Raw genomic sequence first — 16,248 nt, 5'->3', positions numbered from 1 at the left:
CTCTAGTTTAATTGCATTTTGTACAGGAATTTTGTATCAGGGTGAGATAAAACACAGGACCTGAGGGCCTTTATTGGCAACTATGGCTAGCTGGGGAGTGAAGTTAGGAAGCCAAGCAAATAATCACATCTTCTTCATTTAAAACATTTCATACTGGCAGAAATCTTTAACCAGTGCTCCAACTTCTGTCTGCCACTCAGAGCTTTTTATTTGAAACAGCAGGAACCTGGCAGCCTCAAGATCTTTGAGCGTTGCGAGCAAAAAACTTGAACATCATTTATAGGTTTTCCTGCCAAGACTGTAAAAATCTAGATAAGGTAGATATGGTTGTTTCACCCAGCTTTTCACTTCTGTTTGTCCTTCACTATGTAAGGTCCCAAAACCTCAACCAGTTTTCTTCCTGAAATTTAAATTCTTGATAGGTACATGGAATAGGATTTTTCTTACCCACCTTTATCCTTGTAAAAGTTACATGGCTAAACTGAACTATTCTTTAGGCTCCCTCTACAGTCAGTGGAGAGACAGATATCTCCAGGAGGCTTTTTATCTCATATGAATTTAGACAACTGTCTTGGGGTGAGATGAATCCCAGCCCTGTGTTGTCACCCTCCAGCTTTGACTTAGCAAATGTAACAAGTTCCATTTCCATGCTGGGATTTGGAGCCTTGCACAGAATATTCCAGCATCTGATTGCCACTTAATTTAATGGAAAATGAATGCATAAGTCTTTTAATTAGCTTTGCAAATCTCAGCCTTAATATTCGATTAAGTTTAAATGCACATGTGTTTGCATATCAAAAATCAGAAGCAATAAATATAGCTGTATTATTTTCAAAAACCTGAGCTTTATCTGATGACTTCAGATGATTAGTGGCTAAATGGCTGATACAGATGATATTAGTCATGCTGTAGTGTTGAAAACTAGACCAAGTATGTGGAGTCTTAAAAGCTGGACTTAATACCTGAGCGATACCTTTTCCTTTTCTCTCTCCTAAGTAAGTTTAGGTTCTGAAACACACATTTAGCACAAATAATATTTGTGGATATTTGCAGTGACATTGTCAGTTGACAACGTGGCTGTGATTACTAATCCTAATAAGTACAGACTGTATACAGGAATTAACTTGAAATGTACTTTTGCTAAACTAAAGTGGTAATCCTGTAAAAGAAAGATCACAAAAGTGAGGCTTCTGAGATGAGCTGAATAAAAAAAAATGTGAATGAACTTTTAAGAGATAATTTGCAGGTGACTATATCTCTTTTATGAAATTATTTGTTAAATCCCATAGTGGTTTTTCGTGCTTTATCATTGCTTCTTACCAGGATTTCTGTAAAACACCGTAACCTTTGCTTCTCTGCACTGCCTGGAGTTACACAGTGCTGTTAAAATTTCTTTGGGTGATACCTGAACACCCAAACCCACAGTTATGTTATTAAGCACTTAAATGCAGCCAACAATATATAAAATGCTTATAAGTATATATTAAATATATAATTTAAATATGCTTGTAAATAGTAACAAAAGGGAGTGATTTCTTAAATACTTTCCTCTAAAATGTTTTCTCTCGTTCTGATTGTTACTGCTAAATTAAACTTTTGTGCATGAAATTACCTGCCCTGTAAAGGAGATGGGACATACAATACACTGGATCTATTCCACTTCATGTACCTTCCCAAGAAAGAACAGCTCTTTGGTTAGACAGAGCTGTCCAACATTGTGATATGCTCTTACCTGGTTTGCAAAGCTTAGTAGGAAGTCATAATCTTTAATTAGTTTGACTTGCAGGCTAACAAATGCATTTTTGTATCCCATTCCAGCAAAGCATTTAAGCATATTCTTAATTTTAAGTCTTTTGCTGAGTCTTAGCAGGAGTTTTCTCAAAGTCCTGTAGAGTAGAGGGTGTGTGTCATATAGAACTATATCTCCTCCACTATATGTCTTTTCAACCAGTATAATCTTCATATGATAAAATCAACTCTTCACTGCTGCATCACTTAGCCCTGTCACTGTCTGATATTTCTCCAAGAAGCTGGAACGTAGGGTTTGTCTTATCTGGGTTTTCCTTTCCTGCCTGGGCCACTAGACTTGCACAAGAATAAGGCACAAGAGATAAAAGGAGTAGGTTTTCTTAACTCAGCTGAAGAGCTGTTTCTTACCTCTCAAAATACAGTCTGTTAGATCATAATTTAGACTGTAGTTGTTCAGGGGCAGGGACCTCTGAAGGCCCCAGCTTTGTGCATGTCTCTGACATATGTGGTTCTTCCGTGAGGCTTGAGTGAACAAAGAGGTGGTGAGAGTCTGGTGTGAAATGGAGGTGTAAAGCACTGCCTTCATTGTTTTCCCACTGTGGTATTTAAATGTTGTTAGTAATAATGTTGCTTTCACTGTAATAACTGATGAAGGCATTTGCATTGGCTAAATGTTAAAGCCTTGGGAGTTGGTGTAGTTGGGTAGATAGACCCAGAGAGACTCTTTTACTAATATTGCTGGGGATATGACTTTTTTCTGAGCCCTAGTGACATACAATGTTTGATGCTCTGTATTCGATGATGGCAATACTAGTTATTGCCTTTTCATTGGGATAGATGGCATAGTAGCTTCCATTTACTCATATAGATGGGAGTAAACAAGGTAAAAAAGAAACCAGGTCAAAATGTCAGAATAAAATAAAAACATTCATATGACTGGCGGTAGTACAATAGATAATAGATACACTTAATATTCCATCTCTATAAACCATTCTCAAAGGCTGAGGCTGTAGGGTGTTCTGTGGCAGAATAGAGAAGTGTAACCATGGTTCATTTTTGATAAACACAAAATTCAAGTCTGTCATTTGTCTGCAATGATCATGGGTGGAGAATACTGCTAAGGAAATCCATTACTGTTCCCAGCCAGCTAGGGACATCATGATGCCTATTGAAAAGAAGGCTCAAATTTAAAACAACTTCGAATATAGATTTAGCATGAACTGTATATACACCAAGTCCAAACAGATACTATGCTATGCATGGAAGTGTCTATTTCTGTTAACAACTGCACATGATTTAGTTGTTAATGCCCAGTCTTTTTGTTCACACAGCCAGAATATAGGTCTTATCCATGGAGACCAAGTGCAATCTTATCCCGTAGACTTAAAAAGCACAAAAGAGCATCTTCTGCTAGTTATTGATAATATTGCTGTGAAATATCAAGGATGATGCCATGGTGGCTGTAAGAATTGGCAGTGGAATATGTCCTGAGCCCAGCTTCATTGCTCTTTTTTCCCCTTTCTTTCTCATAACCATTCTTGTGCACAAGTTCCAGGAGTGGTAATAATGAATTCAAATTAAAGAAGCGGGTGAAATGGCACATTTCATAAATTAACTCTTTCTGGTCTGTACTGCTTGCAGTGCAGTATTAAATGGCAATCTGTGTCTGTTTGCTGTAGCTGAATAGTGAAACATGCACAGAGTGAATATTTAAGGATTCATTTCTCTTTGTCTACTAGCTGCAGTAAAATTTAAAGAATGACAAATAATGGGTTTGAGACCAAGCATTCTACTTTGAGTCTGTTATTAGGCTGAACCAGACAGCTTTCTGTCTTATCCTGTCCTGACAATTTAAGTTAGAAAATCTCCATAATTTTAAGGACTCAATTTTAAAAGGATATCCAACTTGATATATGTGTAGCATCTGTGTAGATGGAAAAATTAGGTGACTTAGGTGTAATGGAACTGCACTTTTACAGCTGTGTATAGGCTGGTCTTGCTATTTGCCAGCCCAGAGAGCTGTTGCGACAACTACTCTAACAAAAAGTCTCTAATTTGTGCATACGTTAGTGGCCAAATAACAAAGAAGAGGTCAACCATCCTTCTGAACATAAGAAAATTATTTCTCTTTCTTATATGAGTATCAGCATGTTTCAGTTAATCTGAACTGCTGCTATAATTGCTCAGTGTGGACTTGCTATTTGAGAATCTAAGTGATGCTATCTCAAAGCAGTGTATCTGCAAAGCTGAGCTGGATGGCCGGGATCATTACAGCATAATGGTTTTGCTGTAGTGATGCTGATTCCCACATCCCCGGGTTCAGAGTACATCAAGGAAATGGCATGAATCAATTTGCATATTTTGCAAAGCCTCTCTCTCCGCCCCCTCCCCCCCCCCCCATTTTTATCTGAAATCAAATAATTAATGTTGGATTTTCACAGTTCCCCATTCAGTAAATTAACTGTTACAGCCTCCCACCCCCCAGTGTTTTGTTGCCTTATAGTGCTGTGGTTTATAGGCAATAAAAATAGGATTCTTGATATATTAAGAATTTCCAGCGAACTTGTAAGAGTAGCTTTCCATTATGAGCTTTTCCCTATAATTCCATTGGACTCTTCAAGTTAATCCAGATTTATGTGAGAAGCAGAGACATTGTCCCCATATCGTACCCAAGTTGGTCTCTCTGAGGCGGTGTTGCTCTGGGAATCTGTTGCATGACTACATTCTGCCTTTTCAATGAAACAGAAACTTGGTGTTGTTTCTTTACTGTGCAAATGAAGATAAGTTCCAAAGTGGAATGTAAACAATAATTTAATTAATTATTAAGTAAGCTGAAGAAACTGATACGTTTTGGGCATTTGAGCACTGTCTTGGCAAGAAGTTGCAAGTATATAATGGAAACGAAAACTACTTATGACCAAAGCCAAGTCTTAAAATCTTTCTGCCAGTTTTACTACACATTGTTTGAGAGATGGCATCCAGCCACGCTAGTAAGTGAGTGAAATGAAAGCAAGCAACATCATTAGAACTGTGAATATGTGTGAAATAACAAATGGACAGAATAGAGTTGGGCATTGCTGGCAGGGTGAGGGGAGATGGAGATTCTGTAAGATACCACTAGCTGCAAGACTAGAGATATGTTTAATGCTATGTAAAACATGCTTTATGTTTAAGAGAAAATAAATGGGACAAGCAAATAACAAATGCAAAAGGGCTGGAAGTGGTCCTTACAAACCAGCCCTGGGCAAGCAGACTGGTCCTCTTTTTCGGGTGCTTTAACTACTTACAGCATACCACATATTGCTAGCAAAGATACTGTGATTGTAAAATGGTTGTGCGTCTTCTTGTGTCTGTATGATAATAGACAGCCGTTTGACTATATGGATTTCTCGCCTACATACTGTATGAGAGTATTACACTCTTACACTCTGTTCATACTGTTTCCAAGAAAATCAATTTAAGATTTGGTATTTCATATAGAATTTATATATTTTAAATATATATTTAAACCTCCCCTATGCTAGATTATGAAAACATTGCACATTGCAGGGCCAGATCTACAGATCAGTACTCAAATGTCCAAATGTATAAAATTAAGATATATAAGTCATAGAATCATAAGGGTTGGAAAGGACCTTAAGATCATCTAGTTCCAACCCCCCTGCCATGGGCAGGGACACCTTGCCCTAAACCACGTGGTCCAAGGCTCTGTCCAGCCTGGCCTTGAACACCGCCAGGGATGGAGCATCCACAACCTCCCTGGGCAACCCATTCCAGTGTTTCACCACCCTCACTGTAAAGAACTTCTTCCTTATATCTAATCTAAACTTCCCCTGTTTAAGTTTGAAGCCATTACCCCTTGTCCTACCACTACAGTCCCTAAGGAAGAGTCCCTCCCCAGCATCCTTGTAGACCCCCTTCAGATACGGGAAGGCTGCTGTGAGGTCTCCACGCAGTCTTCTCTTCTCCAGGCTGAACAGCCCCAACTCTCTCAGCCTGTCTTCATACGAGAGGTGCTCCAGCCCTCTTATCATCCTCGTGGCCCTCTTCTGGACTTGCTCCAACAGCTCCATGTCCTTTTTATGTTGAGGACACCAGAACTGTACGCAGTACTCCAAGTGAGGTCTCACGAGAGCAGAGTAGGGGGGTAGGATCACCTCCTTCGACCTGCTGGTCACGCTTCTTTTGATGCAGCCCAGGATACGGTTGGCTTTCTGGGCTGCAAGTGCACACTGAAGCCGGCTCATGTTAAGCTTTTTGTCAACCAACACCCCCAAGTCCTTTTCTGCAGGGCTGCTCTGAGTCTCTTCTCTGCCCAACCTGTAGCAGTGCCTGGGATTGCCCCGACCCAGGTGTAGGACCTGTTAAGTTTTTACTCCTGTGAAATTTGTATCAGGACCTTAAATATGCTGGGTAGTCCCAAAATGGGTCTAATTTAAAGCTAATGGGGAAAATATTTGTTTCTTGTATTCAGGCTTTTTAGTTTTAATGGTCTGTCAGTGTGCTCTGTGTATAAATATTAATATCAGATTTTTTTAATGGAACTTACACTGTAAGTTTCATAGTCTGCAATGGTTGTGCAGTTTTTACAGGTGTATTTAATGGCAACATCTTATCTTGAAACTGCATTTTAAAGGCTCAAATGTAGTTTGATTTGCTGGGAATGGGAGGAGGGGAGAAATACCATTCTCTCCGTGGGGAGACAGCAGTTTCCTCGTGCAGTATTAACTTGAAAGAACATGAGAAGCGCGTATGTTGCCAACAGGAGTGTGGATGTATAGAGTTCTGAAAATAGTGTCAATAGGGAAGGGTTGTAGGTGCCAGAAGAAAAACGTAAGCTCCCAAGGGCACTATTTCTTTTTATTTTTGCCTTGTCCAATGCCAAGCCACATAGATGTTTAAAATTCAGTTCTTCCCTGAAAAGTGATTATATATAAAAAAAGGTCTCATTTTAGAACAGATGTGTTTCCTGTGTGTATTCAGAATCACATTTACTTGTGTCCATGACTCTCTTTTTAATATACTATTTACACCTGTTATACGTGTGTAGCCAAAAGTGATGTGAGGGAGAAAACAAAGTCCACTTCCTGCTGAGTATGAGCCGTGGAGCTGCTGCTGCAATGGGGTGGCTCTGCTCGAGGCTCCTCTGTGTCCCCTCTCCTTGGGAACACAGTAGCCACACTCCACGGCTCTTTCCCCTCTGCAAAACACTAGCCTAGAAATCTGTAACGGGATTAAACCACTTAACCCGCAATGGCAGCAGATTGAGCTGATTATTACTTCTCCTATTGTTATCCACCAAGGACAAGTGATTGCTCTTCTTTATAGCGATTTTTTCATATGGTTGTCATCACATTCCCTGTCTGAGGAGCTTCTGACTTATACTAAACACAGCTAGGTCTTTCTGCCTTGCTTCCTATGAGTCTTTTGGGGTTGGCTTGTTTGTTTGTATCTTTAGACTCAATAATTCCTGTTGTTCCCAGCTAAATTCATTAAGAGTGGGTGGCCCAGTACTGGCCCCACAGTACTCCAGAAGTGGATGGACTATTCCAGTTGAAGTCTTCCCAGAGAAGTGTTTACCAGATCAGGCAGGAATTATGTCAAAGACATTTCCCATGTTTGCAAGAGCAACAGATTGCTAACATATTTGCTTTATGATCTGGACCATTTTCTACAGTATTGCTTAGCCAGTTATTCCTCATTTTGTATTTGTGCTTTTGTCACTTCACTTTACTGAACTTCATTGTCTTTTCAGAACATTTCTGCAATCTATCAAAATAATTTTGAATTCCAGTTCTGTCCTACAAGATATCTGCATCCTCCCTTGAGCATGGTTTCATGTACTGACTTTTTACATTAACTCCATTTTGCCTCCCAAGTCATTAAACAAAAAGAAAGGAATTGGGAGAAAATGCCATAATCTCAGTTGGTCTTATACTCCAGTTGCAAGATCTATTTTGGTTCAGCAATCACCATCACAGGCAAGTAGAAAAGGCTCATTTGGCTTGCGGACTCTTAATCATGTGAGCGTGTAAGGTGTAAAGAAGAACCCAGCTTGACTCTCAGATCACACAGTGAACATGTGAGACAATTAGATGGAGGGGGAAAAAGAACATCATGGTACTTAAAATCTGATTACATTTGCCAAAGATACCAGAGTAAGGAAAAAATATTGAAACCCTAGGATACTATTTACTTGGAGACCCTATTCAGAGTTGAGCCATGCTTCAAATTACAAATAATGCCGGGGTGGAGGGGATCAGAGGAAATAATGGCAGTTGTGGCAGAAGACGTTCTGCTGCTTGGGTAGCTGGCTCCAGCAGCATGGCAGCTTCACTTCTGACCCAACTTACTGTCTCCCTCTGCTGTCTTCTCTCCTTTGACCCATTCCTTAAGTTTATTTTAATACAAAATATTTTTAAAGTATTAATTTTTTTTTTTGTTATGTTTAGGCCATTATTTCAATGTTTGAGCGTGTGAGTGCACTACGTGAAAGGGAGGTTGCCATGGTAATTTCTCATTATTGTTGAATAGAAAAATAATTACTCTGGCAAAATCCCCCATAACCTGTCAGAGCATAAGTTAAAGATGCCTGGGGGCAGCCTTGCCTTCACCATCCCCTTTCTGCAGAAGAAAACCCAGGGTGATTTTATTATCCTCTATTTCCTTTTTTTTTTTCTTTTTTTTTTTTTTTTTACCCGCAATAACTGGATCCTTTTCCAGCTTGGCTTAGGGACACCTCATTTGGTTTTTTCACCAGTTGGCTGTGAAAGTAGTTGGGCCCACCTGTGACAAGGGTGGAGCAGAGAATTAATCAGCAGAGTATATACAAGCTTGACAGGATTTATATCATCTATTAAGGTTTGGAGGTTTTTTTGTGGGTGAGGTGTTGCATTTTCTGTTTTTCCTTCTTCCTGACATAAAAATATGAAAAAGCATAAGATAAAGACCTTGGACAATATCCAGACTGTGACAGAGTCTGGCTATTTCATCTATCCAGGGAGGGAATCCGCAGTAATTCCATCTCCACATTTTCCTTGCCTTCAGACTTCCTGGAAGCAAGAGTGAGTGCAAATACATGTGGTTTTTAGGTGAGGCCCTGCACTTTCCCTGCTCTTCTTTATCTTTCCCGTGTGCATTTGCATCCCAGCTGTGTGATAATCCCCTTTTGCTTCCCATGTTATTGGATGCTGCAGGAGTAGCTCCAGCGATACTTAACTCTGAGTCAATAAGAGCTGCAAATGCATGTGTGATGTTGCTTAAATCCTTCCCTCCCTATAAGAAGTATGTCCAAAAGATCCCAGTTAAGTGATACTGCAGCCTCTCTTTTGGCAAATGGTAGCTCATAATTCCTTATTGGACAATACACTCTTTTATGGGCTTTTAATGTCACCCACCAGGCTGTCCCAAGGCTGCACCCCCTGAAGGGTGGGTGCACAGAGGTGTGTTGCTAGAAGCTCGTTGCTAGGCACCTCCTGAGCACCTGTGTGTATATATCCTGTACTTGCTGTTGTGGTTACTTGGCTAGTTGATGCAACGATGTTTGCACACAGAAACACTCATCAGATTTACACCATCAAAGAGCAGAGAGCAGCAGCTCTCTGTGGCAACAGATTCCTAAGATGCGGAGATGGCTTTGGTACCTCTGTGTGACTGAATTTTGAGCAGGTACCACAGGGCTGGGCTGCACGTTGTCCTGACACTGCTGAGGAGGATGAGACTTGGCAAGGAAGGTGAATTACAGGCTCTGACACAGCCAAGAAGTCTCTCAGGGGTCTCTCTGGTGGGACCTGGAATGCTAAAACCTGTCTTTATCATTTCTCCTTTGGATGATTGACAAGAATCAAAGTTGTGAGGCAGGAAGGATACCCTGCTCAGCAGTTCGGAGTGAAATCCAATAGTAATGTCTTCAGGAAAAACAGGAACGGAACTAAAAAACCAAGATAGTTATTTCTCTGCATGTGTATATAAAGTGAGCATGTTAGATGCGTATTTTGTCTTAAATTTTTATTTTATCCCAGGTTTTTTTCCCAGTGAAGGTAACAAATGTTTTCTGGCTTAGTTTTACATTAAGAGGTGCTCAGTGCTCACTACACTGACTGAACCTGGCCTAGCATGCTTTAAGGCAGCTGCTGTGAGTGGGATAAAGTGGTGCTGAGGAGTGCGACTGGGGCATCTTCAGAGGTGTATTTCCAGCTTTGTTTCTGGTCCTGTATGCTGCAAGTGATTCAAACCTCAGGGCCACAAAGCAGCAGATGAGCAGCAAACATTTTAAATACAGCTGTTAAATATATCCATAGCTTTTTAATGAAGCAGTTGGTGGATTCTGTTGTCTGACTTCTGTGAAGACCCTTGTGAGCTGGATCACTTGCACAGGTGCTAGACATCGAGGTTTGGGTGTCTGTTGTTGATCGTCCTGGTTCAATTGTCAAAAGCCACAGACCACCTGTATTGGTTTATTGGTATATGCTTTACATTGTACACTATATTAATTATTGCTATATGTATTACTGTGCCTCTAAGTATACACAGTTCATCTTGAAATATTGTTTTCACTTCATGTAACATGAAAAGTAAAGATTTCTCACAACAGTTACATTTAAGTAACTAGCCGGTATTTAATCAACCTGCGGTAGCATTGTATTTATATTAAAGGCATTGGAGTGGAATGGCTATTATATTTAATTTCTAAATAACTTTCTTGTCAGCTCATGCTGATAATTGGGTTATGTAGCATTATAGAATTGAGTATAGAGGTTTTTTTTACTATTAGGATCAAACATTTGAGATGCACAGCCCAGAAATAGGGGGGGAAAGTCATAATTGCTATATTTGCAACTGATTTATAAAACCATTTTTCACATTTGAAGAAAAACATATTTATGAGTATGAAAGTTTTTACATATTTAGCATGCACGATAAAATGAAAGACAGTTTATTGTATAATAAACTAAATCTTTTTGCTTTTTTCTTAAATTAGAACAAGAACTTTATCTAGGAAAATGAGTTTGAAATATCATATATACATCTACACTCTAAAATCACAGGTGAAGAAGCACAAACTATGTGTGAATCTCTTTTACAAAGGATGAACATATTTTCATTTTGCCTCCTGTTAAGTGAATGATCTGTTGCTTCCTAGGATAGTGACAACCTCTGGTGGGATGCCTTTGCAACTGAATTTTTTGAAGATGATGCAACTTTAACGCTTTCATTTTGTTTGGAAGATGGACCAAAGCGATACAGTAAGAGATATATTTTTTTTGTTCTAATTTTAAGCCTGAATTTCTAAACACAGTTACCTGTAAAAGACAGATGCAAACCTGGCAATGACAAAGCCACTTGTTTGTTTTCAGTGACCATCAAGTTCCATTAAGAATTGCATGGGTTAGGAATCCATTTTTTTGAGGAATTCCTCTGAATTTTATTACATGAAAAATTATTTCCTAGTGGAGTAAGGCAAATAATCCAATATGATATTTGGAATTTTTCTATTAATTTTCTTTGGCTATGCTTGCATTCTGCAAAAATTTAAAGTGTTGAGTCTTGTGAGCAAAATTGTTTACACAAAGGGAACTTTGTAGCAAATTTTGTTGTCAGGAAAAAGATATATACCAAAAGCTATACCCTTGCTGGTTCCATCAGCTATGTGGATCTATGCTGTTTGCACACTTTAAGGACCTGCACTGGATGTTGTCTGAACAGCCGTGGAAGCCTAGAATACTCTCAATCAAGCACTAAATGAAAGCTTGAATAAAAGTGAAGCAGTGAATAACTCTGATGGCATTGGTATCCATTTCTGAGCAGGAAAAAGGAGTAAAATTCGTCAAACAAATTGTTTGAAGTGAATAATTCTCTCAGCTTTAGCAGTAAGCAACAGAGAGATAAGTAAACATTGAAAAACTGCATTGCCAATTGTTTCACTCCATTCAGAGTGACCCCTGCTTCACGGTGACAGCTTGTGCTCTCTACTTAGTGTTCTGAATCTTGCAAGGTTCTTCTTTTTCATGAGAGTGACTGATTGCTAGTGTATCATCACTCACATACTCCTAATTCTTTTTATCAATTATCTCAGGTATTTATTTGACAAGTGTTACCTTCTCCTGGAGAAAAAATAACAGCCACTTTGAACGCACGTTCTGGGATTAGTGTTGACAGAATTACAGTTTCTTGCCTTTCAAAGCAAGTGATAACTCTGTAAAGGTCCTCAAATTACAGCCTATAGCAACGTTGGTAACAGCTGATCTTTCCTGATTAGGTTGAGTCAACTTGTCAGATATCAGATTTGCTAGTTGTGTTATCAGTCCAGAAGGCACAGATACATCAACCAAAAAGCAATTAATGTCCAGTTAGATCAGAAGGAGTTGTGTTTCTGGAAAACAGTGCTGCATATGAAAGAATTTGTCAAAGAGTAAAATATTCCTGTTGTCACAAATGCTTGATAATGGTTCTGCTATCTGTAACCAGGACAGTTTGGTATGGGGCAGTACTGTGGTTCTTAGCATTGTTGCTGATAAGCATGATTGAAAGATCAAATTACTGTAGGCATGTTTTTAAAAGTGACTGGTACACAGGATATTTCCTCTGGTTTTAATTTCTGACATCTGCACAAACTGTTGTTGCTTTTGGTGTTGTTATTCTCAGCATCTAGAATTAAAGTTCAGCATTTAGGGCTCTTTCTGTTTATTCATGTTTCCTTTCCTTTGTTAGTAAAAATCTATGTACTGAACTACAGTATTAGTGATTATTTCTGACATGAACAGTATTCCTATTTAGTGATACTCTAAAGAGCATGCTTGACCTGTTCCAGTCTGGCATTTCCATTGCCATCTGAGCAGGTTTTGAGAGCAGCCTTGGAGGTACCATGTTGTCCAAGTCCCTGCTGAGGTACACCTCCAGCATCGCCTAGGGAGGGTACAGTGTGGAAGTTGTGTGAGCAACCCTTTCTTCCTACCAGGGAAGCTTGTGTCCAAAAACGTGTCCAGGCATTGAGAACAGAGCAGCCTGCTCCCCTTTGGTTGCAAACATTAACAGAAAATCGCTTCCACCTGTAGCAGGTCATTGCTGAGCACAGAGACCTGATCAAGGTCACTATTTTGTGGGCCCGAGCTGTGTGCATGCTCCATTACGTCTATGGAGGGTCTTGGTATCTCCTAAAGACCATCATGTCACCCAGTATCTTTATTCCTAGTAATTGGTGAAATCGTTGGGCAGTGTGCTGGTGGTCCTGTTAGGTGAGCCAGAACAGAGCGGTGCCAGCACTGAGCATGGAGTTCTCGAAGAGATCAAACTGAAGTGCCTTGTCTCCACCTGCGCTGTCCCCAGTGAGATGCCTGCCTCCTTGCCCACTGTGCACACTCTTTACTATGTAGTGGGCATTAAAGACATTGCAGCTGGCTGAGAGGGAAGAGAAGAGACAAATTGTTCTTACTCTTGCAGGCACAAACAGTAATGGAGGGAACCAAGATTAAGCCCCAGAAAAGAGAAATAGGCATCCTGTGAGAAGTCATTTATAGAGTTGAAAGTGATGAAAGATGCCAACCTCTTGCCTTTGCTGCAGGATTCAGCTCAAAATTGCCTGCCTTTGTCTTGCTTCAGCCTCTGAGAGATTTGCTTACATCTCTGACATTGGTCATGGCTGCCACCTTGTTTTCTTTCTTTGGGCAATAGTTTTCCTCTTTGGGAAACTAAAATATTTTCTTCTGGAGCAACCAAATTCCAGAAGAAGTCTTTGTGGGGGTATGTGGGGAAAGGACAACTAGTTTTCATTGTCCATGGCCACAATTTTTCTCTTCCCAGTCCTTTTCCTTTCTTGCTTTCTTGATCTCTCTGAATCTTGCCTTAAGCCACCAGAGGTGAGGAGGAACATGGTGTTTTGCCCCAGGTTCCTTCTTCAAAACCCCTGAGAGTGTTGTGGGAGGCTGCTGGGAACTTGCATATTCTCTTCTGCTCTTCTCTAATCTTGACGGCAAACCTCTCTGGGGCTTCTTTTTCATGCTTGCTTTAAACTTTTCATTTCCATGGGTTTCCTGTTGCATCCTTTTTCCCAGCTCTGCCCTCTGTTCTTACTGCCATTCCCACAGCCAATGCAAATGTTCAGAGCACGTGCATCAGGCATGTAAATCATTGTCTCTGTGTTATAAGATTTTAAAAAATAATACTTTTATTTGCCTTCCATTTCTTTTAACTTTTAATATACAGTCCTGTCCAAGAAACTGCAAGGGTTATAAACTCACTTTTTTTGTCTCAGAAAACTAAGCTGCTTATTTAATTTCATGGCCTCAAACTGAAGCTTTATGAAATACACGAAATATTTTTAGGCCTGCCTTTCACATTGCTGTGCTTTACAGTATTCCTCTTTATACCAAGGAAAGTGGTTTGCTTCTCTTTGCTACTCTCACTGTTAAGTCTTTGGTGTTTTTCCTTGTCTATCAGCTCTGAAATTCTTTATTTTGTAGGGGAAAATAGATATGGGTCAAGGTGAGGATTTGAAGTCACTGGGTTATGTTTACTTCACTTGGCACGAGACAGCACTATGTACTGATACTCGAGCTAGATTTAAATGTGCCTGTGTATCTGTATGGCACAGCGTATAAAGATACTTACTTATGCCCTGGGAAGAGTAGAGGTCTGTTAGTTCAGTGATCCACCAGTGCTAATTAATTTGATTGCCAAGTTTGTTAGACTTACACCAGTTATCTTTGCAGAACATTATTCTGCCTTGGATAGATGTGCACTTGAAAGCCCAGCTCAACTTTTCATGCAGAGATTCTCTGTCAGACCTGAGATCACTGCTGTGCCCATCTCTGCAGCTCTTTTTGTCTTTCTTCAGTATTTTATTTCTGTAGCTGCGAGAACTTCACCTTCTGCAATTCTTTCTTCCTGGGTGCAGCATTCCAGAGAGAAGATAGTATCTTCTTTCAACATCCACTGAAAATGTATGTTTTTCTCCTGCTTATACCTTCAGCTATTTTTTGGTCATTATCTATGAACCCTCACCCACATTATTAAATTCTATGTTGAAATTTAGTTTTAATGAGAAATGCTACAGAAATAAAGATGTATTTTAATGAAAACAAAGGTGTAAATTATGTGTGACTTTATTGTAGTCTGGAACTCTTTGGCATACCAGTGAGATGGAGAGAAAGCTCACACATTCCAACGTCTACTGTCAGGGAAAGATTCCCCAAACCAAAGAGATGCTACCTGTTTTAAACTGCACTGAATTATATTCAACAGAAACTAAAAGTAAACCTATGAAATTCATTTTACAGCGAGAACAAAAAGAAATTTGCTTTAATTTATTATGCCCTGATTTATTGAGTTAAGAAGTAAATAGGATTTAAAGAAAACCAAATAAGAAAATATGCCTAATGGAGCAGATTTTTTTCTTCCTTGTTGTGGATAAAACATTCATTTCCTGTTAAGAGCCTTCATCCCTCTAAAAGAGTAAATACTAGACTCTGATCCATTGTTGCCCAGGTTCTTTGTTTCTTAGAGACAAAATATTTCCCGAACAGATAAGAGAAACAAGTTTGATTGACAGCTCTTAGCAGAGTCTCATCAGCTGCTGTGCTGACAGCCTGGTGATGCACACTGTGCTGATGTGGTAGGGACTGACAGGTGATTGACAGCCCAAGACTGTGGAGACAGGAAAGATGAAGCATGCTCAGTAAGAATAATGTGCAGTGTTATGCAGCATGCAGAGAATAGGAGCTAGAAAGTTAACTCTTTCAGAGCAATAGTGACACTGTAACGCATAATGGATGCATTTGCCACTGTACAGAAAATTAGAGCTTGTCTACATTTCTGTTCACTAAATGCTTTCTGTTCATGGAGGAGCTATATACTATGAGGAGGTCAAAGCATGAGCTATCCCATTTGTAGCTGTGAAAAAATTTCATGTGTGGTAGGTATGATGGAGCCCTCAAAACGGATTTATTTAAGCCTATAGGTGTAGAATGTATTGAGAATTTCAGGCACTTTTTCTGGGCTTCCATCACCCAATTTTATATGACATTTGCATAATGTTACACAGCAGAAATTTCAGAAGGAACCAGTTGAGCTCTTTTGCTGTGTGTATCCCTAGAAAAATACAGTGATTTCAGTTTTATTGTTACTCTGAATCTGAAGCTGATAATTGAATATGAATTTTGTGTTATAATTGCTACTGCAGTTTGTGTTTCGAATGTTAACAATATAACTTATGCCGTGCTTTGCGTTTTAGGCAATTATTGTTCATTTTCTCTATTTGGTGCATGAACCCTGCTTGATTTTTCTTAATTTCTTGATTTTTTTGATAATTACGAAGTTAGAGGTAGAGTTTTCTGGGCAATAGTTTCAGAGCATAGTGAACTTTGAGCTAAATGGTAAAATCAGCAGCTTTAAAGTGCTTATTGAAGTTTGTCTGTATGCCTTTAGAATACATTACATAGGTGTATCTCAGGCATTACTACAAATTATTTAGAGAATACAATGTGAGTGAGCTGCAACAGATTC

General features: G+C 39.4%; 1 protein-coding gene across 10 annotated transcripts in view; it reads left to right on the top strand.

The window, feature by feature from the left end:
- The window catches only part of LDB2 (LIM domain binding 2), a 388,950-nt gene that overhangs the window by 233,673 nt on the left and 139,029 nt on the right, over positions 1-16,248 (top strand). For all 10 annotated transcript variants that reach the window (XM_030492989.1, XM_030492995.2, XM_030492992.2 and 7 more), the window contains one exon: positions 10,892-10,994. In XM_030492989.1, the coding sequence (XP_030348849.1) occupies positions 10,892-10,994 (103 nt within the window). The remainder of the gene's footprint in view (positions 1-10,891; positions 10,995-16,248) is intronic.

The sequence above is a fragment of the Strigops habroptila genome, chromosome 7 (assembly GCF_004027225.2).
Source record: "Strigops habroptila isolate Jane chromosome 7, bStrHab1.2.pri, whole genome shotgun sequence".
Lineage (NCBI taxonomy): Eukaryota > Metazoa > Chordata > Aves > Psittaciformes > Psittacidae > Strigops > Strigops habroptila.
The sequence above is the reverse complement of the archived record's forward strand: the minus strand, read 5'-3'. Positions and strand labels throughout refer to the sequence as shown.